General features: G+C 52.4%; 1 protein-coding gene across 1 annotated transcript; it reads right to left on the bottom strand.

Annotated features, from left to right (window-relative positions):
* Nucleotides 1-5476: 5476 nt before the first annotated feature.
* On the bottom strand, nucleotides 5477-12112 carry NOL9 (nucleolar protein 9). The gene is made up of 11 exons (XM_009274106.2): nucleotides 12048-12112; nucleotides 11773-11900; nucleotides 11460-11598; nucleotides 10789-10885; nucleotides 9939-10036; nucleotides 8988-9149; nucleotides 8503-8791; nucleotides 7518-7629; nucleotides 7040-7217; nucleotides 6129-6262; nucleotides 5477-5797 (listed from the first exon to the last, which is right to left on the bottom strand). Exons 1-11 carry the CDS (start codon nucleotides 12076-12078, stop codon nucleotides 5669-5671), a joined length of 1497 nt encoding a protein of 498 aa, XP_009272381.1. The 5' UTR covers nucleotides 12079-12112; the 3' UTR covers nucleotides 5477-5668.

Raw genomic sequence — 12112 nt, 5'->3', positions numbered from 1 at the left:
CAGGGTGGCCCTAGCGTGTCTCTCCTGGCGGTCCCGGCTGCACCCTGGGGCGGCTACAGCCCAGCACCACGCGTGCCCCTGCTGGCGCTGGCCCGGCCACCCCAGCTGTGCAAACAAAGTGCAGCAGCACACCTCCCGGCGCGGCCAAGCTGCTGTCCTGCCTGCTGCGCCAGAAAGACACTGCCCACAGTCTGGCGTGGGAACCCCAGGGACTCACTGGGAGCCAGTGTGTGGGTCCAGTCCGTCCCGCAACCAGCCAGCCAGTGGGAGAGAAGGGACCCTAAGTCGCCCTAGCACCATGTTAGCAAGCAGGGGAACAGACGGGCTGGAGCGGATTAGCCAGAATCACACCAGCTAGGGGAAACAGGCAAGCCGCCGCCATGCCGTTAAATGCCGGCAGGACCGCGACGTGACCAGGGAATGCATGCCCAGCATGGGCTGGGGGGACATGGCTGGCAGGGGGCTGCCGGCCATGCCAGGGGGACTTTGGGGAGCGGCAGGTCAGGCAGAGCTGCCAGCTGCCCCTTCTCACCCACAAGACAGACGCCAGGCGCCAGCAGAAGGCAGCTGCCCGGCGCTGCCCACCACCCCGCAGGACCCACCTTGGCCGCCTTCCTCTCGCCGGTGCAGTCAGGGTTCTGGCAGCGCAGCACTGTCTCCTCTGGTGGGCACGGCTCGGCTGCGGGAGAGAGGGGGGTGTCAGTGCCGCAGTGCCACGGTAAGCCCCTCCAGCCCCGCTCCCAGCCCTGCCCGCACAGGGGGGCCGTGCTGAGGCTCCCACACTGCAAACCCTGGGTTTAAGAGCTTAGCAAAGCACTCAGGCTCTGCCGAGGCTGGGCCTGCCTGCTCCTGCCTGCTCCTGCCTGCCCCGCGGCCTATCCAAGGGGATGAAACCCCATGCCCAAGAGCCAGCACTGCATCCCTGCTGGGGGAAGGCACCGTGCATCCTGCAGCATCAGGATCTGGCACCTCCTGCCCAGCACGCCAAGTCGCAGGATCAGGACACAGACCTGCCCCAGCTCTCGCGGGGCTGGCACGGACCGGGGCTGCAGCAGGAATGCTAAATCTGCCACTTGCCAGCCCCCAAAGGGGCTTAGGAGCCACGTTAAGCTTTGACAGTTAAATCGGCCTTGGGGACAAATCCTATTTTGAAGGCTTTTGTTATGCGTCTTGTCTAATCATTTAAAAATAACAGACTCCGGATGGCTTGCGGCAAAAAAACAGCACGAACACTGTCCTGCAGGGCAGCCCTGCTGCGGGGCAGGGATGCTCCGATGGGGAGCTGCCCTGCCAGGCATGGAGCCGGTGCAGGGGATGAGGAGAGCCCAGGTGGCATGGCTGCACTGGACAGCATGGCCACGCCGGCCCCAGCAGCAGGGCAGCCGGCACAGGGGCTTCCCCCACTGTGCCACTCCCCTCTCCCACATCCCTCCTGCCAACAAAAACAGCATCCACGCTGGCCCGAGCGGGACCATGGCCAAGGCTGGGGTTAGACTCAGTCTGCGGGAAAAACTGCCTTTTAGGGCAGCGCCAAAAAAGCTGCTGCTTCTGCCCAGAGAGGGGAGTCAATCCGGACCGGTGCTGGCTGCCCCAGCTCCTGGCCAGGAGGCGACCCCGGGTGCAGGCAGGGCTGCCCATGCCAGCAGGGGCTGCCGCGGCACGGTGGGCGCTGCTGGATGACAGCGCAGGAGCAGCCGAGCAGGGCTCGGCTCACCACCCCTCGGGAGAGGGCTGGGAGCTGGGGCTGCCACACTACCCCCGCGGCAGGAGCACAATGAAGGCTCTGTCCCCGCAGCCACCCCACAGCACCAGCCGGGCTGGGCCAGCCCCTCGCCCCCCACCGTTTCACTTGACCTATTGGGAATAATAACGGAAACAAATAAGAAAATCTTTCATGCACCCAAGGGAAAGTTTTCCAAGCTCACTGAAAACTCGAGGCCGGCCGGAGTGGCTGGCAATGCCAGGGATCAGCCCCATGCCACAGCCACTGGCACGGCCAGAGCCACGTGGCTTTTCCCAAACGCTGACCCTGGCAGCAGGTCACGCGCACACTAGGGCCTTAGGCGTGCCGGGTGGGAGCTCCTCAGCAGGGAGCATGCAGAGGGAGCCCCAGTTTCTGGCAGAGGCAGGAGGGTGCCCGGTCCCCGCCAGACACTTTGGGGGCCAGAGGAGGGATCCTGTCCCCACCAGCTCCTCTCCCCGGCCAGTCACCTCTTCCTCCTCCTCCTGCTGCTGCCGGCTGTGTTATCACGCCCAGCTCTCCCAGTGATGGCAAACGCTGGGAGTTCGAAACCAGACTGCGCTTACATCAGAGCGCGCTGCAGAAGCTCACTGTTTCAGACATCCATCTGAGCTAGGAGGGAGCAGTACCAGCAGCACGGGGCAGTTTACTTGGTGCTCCCCAGCTGCACCTGCAGCATCCTTACTGCAGCATCCGTATTGCATTCCCCAGCACATCCCCGCGGCATCCCCACTGTGGCTGGAGCTTCTCCCAGCCCCTCACCCTTGTTGCCAGGGCTGGAGGTTTTTGGCCAAGCACAACTGCCCACAGCCCACCGGCCCCCCGCGCTCCTCCAGCCACCTACCCCCGAGCTCCTCGCTGATGTCCAGGCTGGAGCTCCAGGAGAAGCGTTCCACCGCCCCGTACTCCAGCCCGGCCAGCCCAGGGGGCAAAGCCTCCAGCTCATAGGCGCCCCGCTTCCTCCAGTACAGAAACATCCTGGGGTCGCGGCTGGGGGGCCCCCCCGGAGCCGTGCCCGCCCCGCCGGGGCCACCGGCGGGCCTAGCCGGGGGAGCCCAGCTCTGGCTTTAAGAGCGGGTCCCGGTCTCTGGACAAGCGGCGCATTCATGCTGGCGGCTGGGAGCCGCGGGGCGGCAGAGGGTGCTGCTGGAGGCTGCCCAGCACCCGCGCGGGGGGCGCACAAAGGGCCTTTCTTCAGCCTCCTACAGACATTGCACAAATTTCACTTTCCGCTGTCTATGAAAGACATTCGGCCGCTGAGACAAGACGCGCTTGTGATTAAAATAATCGGCATGAAGAGGGGGCTGTTCGGCGGCTCCGCCATCAGACGGCTTTTGAGGGGGGCAGGAATGCGCCGCCCCGAGCCCTGGCTGCACCCCCGCACCCGTGGGCACATCGGGGGCCCCCAGCCTGCACGGGGAAAGCCAGGGGTCTTTAGGGGGGTTTTCCCCCCTGCTAAATCCAAGAAAATGGGAAAGCACCAGATAGGGCTTAAAACCCGCAAAGGCAGCAAAGGATGGCACCTTTGCCCTGCCCCACGCAAAACTCTCCTTAAAATGGGGAAAACCAAAACACCGCGCAGAACGATCAGCTGAGCTGAGACCATCCCAGCCCCCAAACTCATCGGCATTAACAGCATCTTCTCCTGCAGGTGCCACATGCTCCCCACAGTTTTGCTGCTTCTAGGCGCCCTTTGCCAGAAAAGGTAGCCAGACATTAAAAAAAAATCATTGCTGCAAAGTTAATAGATGCTAACATATTAAAAAGAAAACAAACATCCTGCTTTATTTAGCACATCCTTGATGCTTTAAGTGCTAAGTAACCGATTTCCTATAGATCGCAGTACCAAGTGCCCCCACCCTTGCTGGCAGGATGCTACGTCAAGGTTTACACTCCAAAGCCCCCACCACCCTGTTGCCACTCTCCCCCTCGGGGCAGACCCGTGGTGAGCACCGGGAGCCGGCACAGTCCCCCCTGCCCAAGGCTGCACCATCCACCTCTGGGCCCCAGCAGGCACTGGCAGCTTGGTCCCCCCAGGAAAGGTCTGAAAATGGACACCTGAGGGTTGGTGCGGGCACATGGGGGTTACTCGCTTGGCCCCCGGCTCCAAAGGGGGAACCCCCACCTGGCCAGCGCAGGGTCCATCGCCCTCGGCTGGGCTGGGTGGATGCTGGGGCACTGGCGACAGCACTGAGGGGGATGCTTGGCCCCAGGGGGATTGCGGCGCCGGGCGTTTCACCCACACAGCTCGCCTGTCTCACCTTTCCTGGCACCTTTTCCGCCTGCTCCCCCGTGACTTGAACCCCCACCTCGCCCTGCCCGGGATTTTCCCCACGGCTGCACGATGGCCCCTGTATTTATTTTAGCCACTGTTGAGGCCAGGTTGCCGGCCAAGTCCTTCCTTCACTGCCAGACCCAGCCAGATGGGGATAATTAGGCCTGGATTAAGTTAAAGCTTTAACTCTTTAAAAGGCTGCAATGCTGCACAGCCCCTTGCAGCTCCTCTCCAGCTCTGTCCCCTCCCTGCTAGTCATCCCATTTAATGTTTGTTTACAGGTACACGTTGCTGGAGCTAGGAAATCTCCTCGCAAACCAGATAAAAGCATTTTTCGCAGATTACTTGCGCCCACAGCAGCCACCAGCCGAAAAGATCCGGCACCAAGTGGCGCACTGCATCCCTCCTTCCTCCACAGGAGAGATCTGGCCACAGGGGATGTGAATGGGCATCCATCTCGGGTGGCTGCGGACCTTAGGGCTGGACCATCCCCCTGCTTTTGGGACACGGGTAGAGCAATGCCACATTAGCAGGAACCACCATCAGAAGCCAGGTTATTTTTGCAGTCGAGGATCCATTAAATGCCTGATGTGCCAATATTACCCATTCAGAAGTAGTTTTCCCGAAAAGGTCCTCAACTCGGCCCGAGATGCTCACTCACCTCTGCATGACTCCCACCAACCTCATCATTCAGGAGCAAATCGCTGCCCCAACAAAGAGCTGAAAAAAAAAAAAACTAAAAGATAAAGTTCCTCTTGTCTTTCCCAGTGGGGCGCAGACCAGGTAATGAGAGTCACGTTAAGACCAAGCACCCCGCTGCTCCATGCAGCACATGGGTAACAAATTCCTCCCCATTTTCATCCCCTTTTAGCCTCTACCCATAGCACAATCTATTTAGACAGAGCCGGGCAACACATTCGAGCTAGACCCAGAGCGGCGCTCAAGGCGTTGAACTTAAACCATAGCAACAGGGTACGTGGCCAGAGCCCGCCACGAGGCGGAATAAAGCAGCGTCCCCAGCCGCAGAGGGCTGCGTGGGGCCATCACCAAGGCAAGCTGTGACAGCAGAGACGAGCGGCGAGCAGCTGACTCCCTCCAGCAGCTGTACCTGCGGTCACCCAGGGAGAGAGAGAGGATTTTCTAACTTGCTCCTTCTGCCCCCCGTCTCCTTGATAAGCAAAACGCCCAAAGACGCAGGTCAGCTGCAGTGCCAGGGAGAGAACCACCGGCACGAGCTCTTCCCCAAACCACAAGTAGCCCAGGGTTATGGCTACTGTGCAGTTATGCTCACACCACCGCGGACTGTTCTCCGAAACCCAGAGCTAATCGAAGGCTAGACTTCAAACGGAGAACCGCTTCTGATGCAAGACAGAGAGTGCTTTCGATGGTAACCACCCGCAGCTTGTATCAACCGTGTCCAAGTCAACGCAGGCCAAGGAAAAAATTCAAACCAGACCAACGCTTTTAATAGATATTTATTACAAAACACCAAAATATAAAACATTATCAAAAATGGACATGCTGTAGTATCTACACCGGACACCTGTCCAGGGTCTCTCAGAGCTCTGTAGCGCCCAGGGCTTCTGTGACCACACCTGGTTCTTGCCAGTCTCCATACAAAACAAATCCCACGATCCAAGGTCACCAAGGCTTTAGGCGTAATCACACTCGAACGCATACTCCCTCCTCTTGAAATGCTTCTTCTTTTTCAGCTTCCCAGACCCCAAGATGCTGTAGTTATAATCGGATGTGACATAGGGGATCTCTCCCTCAACTCCTTGCTGAAGAGAGGAAACAGAAAACCAGAAACAGCTTTAAGAACTCGTATCTTCAATGGGAACAGGAAGCACTTTCCTCCACAGACCGACAGAGCTGACTGGTGGAAAGGAGCAAGCTATCACCAGACAAACCCCACTCTGGTATCTGAAACACGAGAAGAACATTCTCCTCTCCCTGGTTTCTATGCATGAAGGACAATTTCCTAGAGAGATAACCATCTGCTAATGCCCAGACATCCCTGGGCACGCATAAGCCTCAGAAATAAGAAAATGGAAAACCTGCGAGCCAGCCTAAGCTCAGCCAGCTTCCACCCTCTTCCCATGCAGCTCCTACCTGGCCCACAAGAACGCAGTTTGGGATAGCAATATTTCCAAGGAGCAGACAATTGACTAGTCTCAGGTTCTCCGGAGGCACTGGTGTCAGAATGTGGTAAAGCTTCTTCTCCATCTCAACCCCTCGGACAATTCCTGAAAAAAAAAATACACGCAAAGTTCAGTCTTGACTCCACCCGATCATTCAGACTATGAGTCTCAGGTTCTCCGGAGGCACTGGTGTCAGAATGTGGTAAAGCTTCTTCTCCATCTCAACCCCTCGGACAATTCCTGAAAAAAAAAAATACACGCAAAGTTCAGTCTTGACTCCACCCGATCATTTCAGACTATGTAACCAGATGCAGCCGAAGCTCTCTGAATAAATGGCTCTTCTAGAACCAAGAGAATGATTTGAGACACGTTGAGAAAAACCTGCATTGCTGTATCCCGCTTTTCCACTATCTCAGCATACATACGAACAGCTAACTTCCCAAACCACCCACCCTTGTTCATTGGTACCTCCCTACAGAAACTCGAGGAGCTCAGTATCAAACGCTAATTCAGAACTGTAATATTAAATCCAGTCGTAGAAGGAAACTGGCAGACAACTAAAGGAATTTTGCATAAGCCGTGTGGAATCTGCTTTTGAGAATGTGAATCCAGAAAGGAAGTAAATTGTCAAGTTATGAAAGTGAGAGAAGCCAGCCACAAAAGGCGCCGCTCAGTGACACTCCCCATAGTGTTACCACAAGTTAATGAAAACCAAAGGACTTGAAGCACAGCTGGTAATAGAAGACAATACATGATTATTCTTTTCTCTCATCCCACTTTTTCAGTTGTTTTTGAAAGAGCGGGCAATTCCGTCACTCTGCAACCTATCTGTCAAAGCACGACAGGTGAGAACACAGCTCAAGGTTTCCCGGGCTTGCTCACCGAAGCCAAGGCAATCACAGACCGGTGTCTGTGTCAGCAAGACTGGCCCATCGGTTTGGCATCTGATTTCATCCGGTATCCTGCAAAGCCCGACCCAGCTGGCATTCACTGCATACATGATGTTGGTAGGAGCAACATCGGTGTGAATAACCCTGAGTGCAACAGCACTGAAAGGTACCTGAGGGGGTAAAAAAAGAAGAAAAAACTGTATCATCGGCTCAACGTCAATTTAGTTTGAGTTCAGAGGTAAGACACAAAACCTGAAAGCTCCCAACCCACACCTACCACACACGTGCCACACTGACATCTCAACAAAAACTGCACTTCTCGATGCGCTAAATAAAGTCATTATCTTTTTGCAGATTACAGAGCGTTTTTCCCTCTTCCGAAAAACATTTGCAGTACAAGCAGAACTGTCAATTGCTACAAACTGGGCTCTCTGCAACATCTCCAAGCCTTTAAAAAAATGCTCATTTACCTGATATGGCACAAGACTGTGCAGTGGAAGCACCGCTCCTATGTCTGGGGACTGCAGCTGACCCAGGTAACCCAGTATGGACATGTCACGCAAGATGCTGCTATGCACTCGCCTGGAAAAATAACCACAACAAATCAGGGAAAGGCAGCACAGCCTCACACAGCAATTCAAACCAGATACCCCGGACATTCCGAAGTACACCATGCAGTATTAGCCGCCATTTCACACAAGTTTAGTTTTTAAAACCTCTACCGCTGAAGAAAATTTAGAGCTATGTTTTTATTACCGCTAAGGGATCATAGGATTTAGGGCACTGTTTCAACTTTAAAAAGGCATTAATTAACAAGGGTGGTGTTTGGTTTTGTTGGTTTTTGTTTTGTTTTGTTTTTAACAAAGTTGTTATTAGATAATGGCTCCCTTCTCCAACCCTGATATCCACACACCTTTCAGTCAGTTGCGAGAGAGTAATACATCTGTTTTCTTAAATAGCTCATTAGTGAAGGCTGAGTCAAAAAAAGCACTTAAAATTGGCAACAAAGACCCAAGGTCCAGGAAAATAAACATTTCAGAGATGCTCATAGTATCAGAGAAATTAAGAAATAATGTGATCATCATCTAGCTCTGTAAGAAATGGGTAAGAAACCTCCCAATTAGAAAAAAAAAGGAGACATAATATTCAGTGATTCCAAGTGGAAGTCATGCCCAGTGTAAAAGTAACTAGCAGTAGTCATCGGAAGTAGAGTAGGGAGGAACAACACCCCCCACCCCCGCCCCCCAACTTAAAAAACCCCCATCCTATACAAACCTCCCCCAAAGAAAATACCCAGAAAACTCAAACAAAACCCAAACATAACCCCCAATAAGTAAACTAATAAGCTCTGACCAATTTACTGGAGCTCTCGAGGCCAAAGCAAAGCAAGAGCCTTTACCGTCAGGACTACGGGTGATTTTGTTAAGCCCACTAACCACTAAACTTTCTACTTACGCTTCACCTGCAACTCCTGCTCGAGGGAACTCTGGATGGACGTACAGCAACTTATACTCGGGAGCCGATGCATCTCCCTCCCCTTCAGAGGGCTTCCAGTTCTCCGCTCCACTCATACCCATCTGCTTGCATTTGGCTTGCTGTTTGCCTTTGGTGTACAGGCCAGGAGTGAGATGAATGTGCTCTGGGGTGAGCGGAGCCATGGCTTTCCAGTCGTACACATCCATCTGAACAACGTGACTGGGTGACAACAGCCGAATGATATCAATCAGAAGCAGCAACCCCTCACCTTTAGGGAGCAGAGAAAACACGATTGCTGCCACTACATAAACAGGTCGGAACACTGTTACGGAAGACCAGTACTGGCTCGAGGGGGGTAAGCTGTATTTTCTGGTTCCGGACTCTCTAGAAAGCATTACGGTGTACTGCTACGATTATTACCTTCCTTCCGCACTACCTCTTGAGAACAGATTTATCCTGTTTACCTTTCACCCAGCCCATGGTATTGATGACTAAAGGCACTTCCTTCTTGTAGGAGCTGAACACATACTTCACGACATCAAGGTATCTTTCCGTGTCCTGCTCACAACTAGTCTGTCCGTAATATACCATCTTACGTGGCATTTGCTGATGAGTGAATGGTGGACCTGAAAAAGCAAGCAGCAAACCTCTAGTGGTTTCAGTAAGTCAAATCAAAAAACTCCCATCCTTGTAGCGCCTACATGCAATCCCTTCCGAAATCTGTCCTCTTTTCACATGCTAACAGTCCTTCTTGTACAGCCTGCACCTATGGTGAAACTTTTCTGGCACTTGCAAGACTCCATGCTAGTAGTTTTGTTTGTTTGGGGGTTTGGGTTCTTTTCTTGTTTGTTTTAAATCACTGGTTACACATTTGTGAATTTTAAAACAACAATCTTCTATGATAGACTATCCAAGAAGTAAACCAGTCTGGCCATTTCCTTTTTAGACAGCGACCCAAACCCACAAATACCAGCAATTTCTCTGGCTCTATTTTTTTTACCCTCGTAACAACAGCCCCCAGCCTATGTGGATCCACTTTGTACTTCTGAGGCTAGTTTTATCTACTGATACTAAAAACTGGGAAAGACTTTCCCAAAGAGACCCTTCAAATCTGAAAGGCTGAAAATCCACTTTGACATGCCACAGCCTGTTCCACCACCTTATAAACAACTATCTTCTCCTCTCTTTAAAACAGAAAAAACAAGCAGGGAGAATAGCTCCATGTTACTTAGTGAGATTTTTCACATGAAGCTTAGATGCCCCTAGCAAGGAAACTTTTACAGCCTTTGTTTCATTTTCTATATGCACCTTTGACAGATGTGGCAACTTCCCCTGAAGTACAGCCTCTACTCAGAAAGCACCTTCTGGAAATGAAACAGGTTTCTGGCAACTGCAGAAAACAGCAAAACACGTACCAAGAATTGGCTCTGTTATGTTACTTAAAGACACGCATCCAGGAGGCGTAAATTCAGTTTGACCTATGTCACATTCCATATATTCAACCGAGGGAAGGCTGCAGTGAAAGAAGCCCGTATATTAGCGTCCACTAAAAAAAGAAACGGGACACGACCTGGAACACATCAGGAGCACAATCTGATTTTGTTCCAGGTCATCAAAATTAAATTCTTGAACACAATCAAACCACCACTTGTCTCTCTCCTTCCCCCACCTGAGGGAGTATTAAGTGAGAACGTAAAAGGCTCACCTACAGTTCAGTATTATATTACAATAGTTCCTATACCCATCCAGCCCTAAAAGAAGTAGCTAGAACGATAATCGGAGGTGGTACCAATCAGCGTACCGCTCTCCCTCATTAACTGGGTACCCTGAGACCAGCCATTTGAGATTCATAAACTTTATCGTCTTTATTTTAAGCATGCAGTGGTCAGGAGAATAAGCTTCTACACCTAGCTCTGCCAAGAATCTTCAAAGACCCTAACAAATTATAACTTACTGTGTATTTTTAAGTGTTATAACTCCCAATTCCTTACTGAACCCTAACTGCTCGGTGCTCAATTAGTTCACATACTCCAAGACAGCAATTTAGTAGTATGTCAATAGAAATGTTTCAGTAGTCAACTTTTCTGAAAGGAACCCAAGACAAGAATGCCTATTTTTCTGGATTTTTGTTTGTTTGTTTGTTTTTAAAAGATAAGCCACCTTCCAGTCATAACAGTTTTTCTGAGAATCTTGGCAGGCAGTTTTTGTTCCTTCTCCTAAATCCCATGCAGTACTTAAAAACTTGTAGAACATGGAAAGACTCACCGATTCAGTAACAGATTAATTAGGTATCTGTTAAATGTAGATTTCCCAGTGTTTTTTGGGCCACACACCAGAACCACAGGGACACCTTCATCTTCCGCTGGAAAAACAAACATACTCTGAAATGGACCAATGCTGTCAGTTATTCCGGTGTGCCCTGTTTACATAAATTTGTTAAAAAAAAAAAAAAAAAAGCCCCCAAAAACCTACAGACTCTGTGATCTAACTAGAATGTACTTTAGTTAAACAGAAAAAAATCCGTTAAAGAGAAGCACATTAAGAGTACCAGTGTACTCAGTGTACCAGGCTCTTGAAGTGAGAAGCAAGCCCTAGCACTAAAACCCAGCACGTATGACCTCCAATTGCTCACAGTATTTTAGATGTTGCTGGATAAGTAAGGGAGTGTTTTTTCTACCTGCTACAAAAGAGAGCAAAACGAGAGTTCTGATGTCAGACTGGGAAGTGCCTTTACTGCAGCAAGCTGCCTGTCTGGCAGCAGAGGCACAAACCCACTCGAGGTGATGCACGAGCTCAAGACTCCCACTATTTAGGAGAAAAACATGACCCTCAATCAGCGCCTGTCACAGGGTACACTCTCCCTAACTTTAACTCATGAAAAGCCTCATGAATGAAGCTACTAAAGCCCCCAACCTCACCAAGCGCACGCCACTCACCACAGCATGCTTGGATCAGCTCCTCCAAAGCCAGGAACATGCTCTCCGACACCAGTAGCCCACGGTCAGGGCTACGCTTCACGATGCCAACAGATGCCAGAACCGCATCTTCCGGCGTGAAGCTGGGTTCTTCCTTTTTCTAGACAAGAGTGGAAAAATGCTTGAGAGGTGTGCATAAGGCCTTGTAGCTGTGTTGCTGGACACTGACAGGCATGCTAAGCAGGGCAGCCACCTCTCACTCTGCACAAGGCCTGTTTTGGGGAAGGCTGCTGCCCAGGGCGGAGCGGGCATCACGATGCCTTCTGGGTCTCACCTGGGGCTCGAAGAGCCGCGACAGCTGCAGGTGGCTCAGCAGGTACCGTGTCACTGGCGTGTCCAGGTGCTCCAGCAGCACCACGGCGCACTCCGGCGAGAATCGTGCCATCACCCTCACCCGCGCCTCTGCAACAGGGGGAGAGCGCCGCCCTCAGCCCGCGCTAAAGGACGGTGGCAGCGCCGCACGCAAAATGGCGGACGCCCCGCACCGCGCCGCATACAAAATGGCTGCCTCCCGCACCACACGCAAAATGGCGGCCACCCGCACCGCACCCAAAATGGCGGACCGCAACCAGCGGGCCATCCTCCGCTTCACCCCCGGCTAGCACTCACGGCGG

This window comes from Aptenodytes forsteri, unplaced genomic scaffold (assembly GCF_000699145.1).
Source record: "Aptenodytes forsteri isolate BGI_AS27 unplaced genomic scaffold, ASM69914v1 Scaffold16, whole genome shotgun sequence".
Lineage (NCBI taxonomy): Eukaryota > Metazoa > Chordata > Aves > Sphenisciformes > Spheniscidae > Aptenodytes > Aptenodytes forsteri.
Note: the sequence above shows the minus strand (reverse complement) of the source record. Positions and strands in the feature narration are given on the sequence as shown.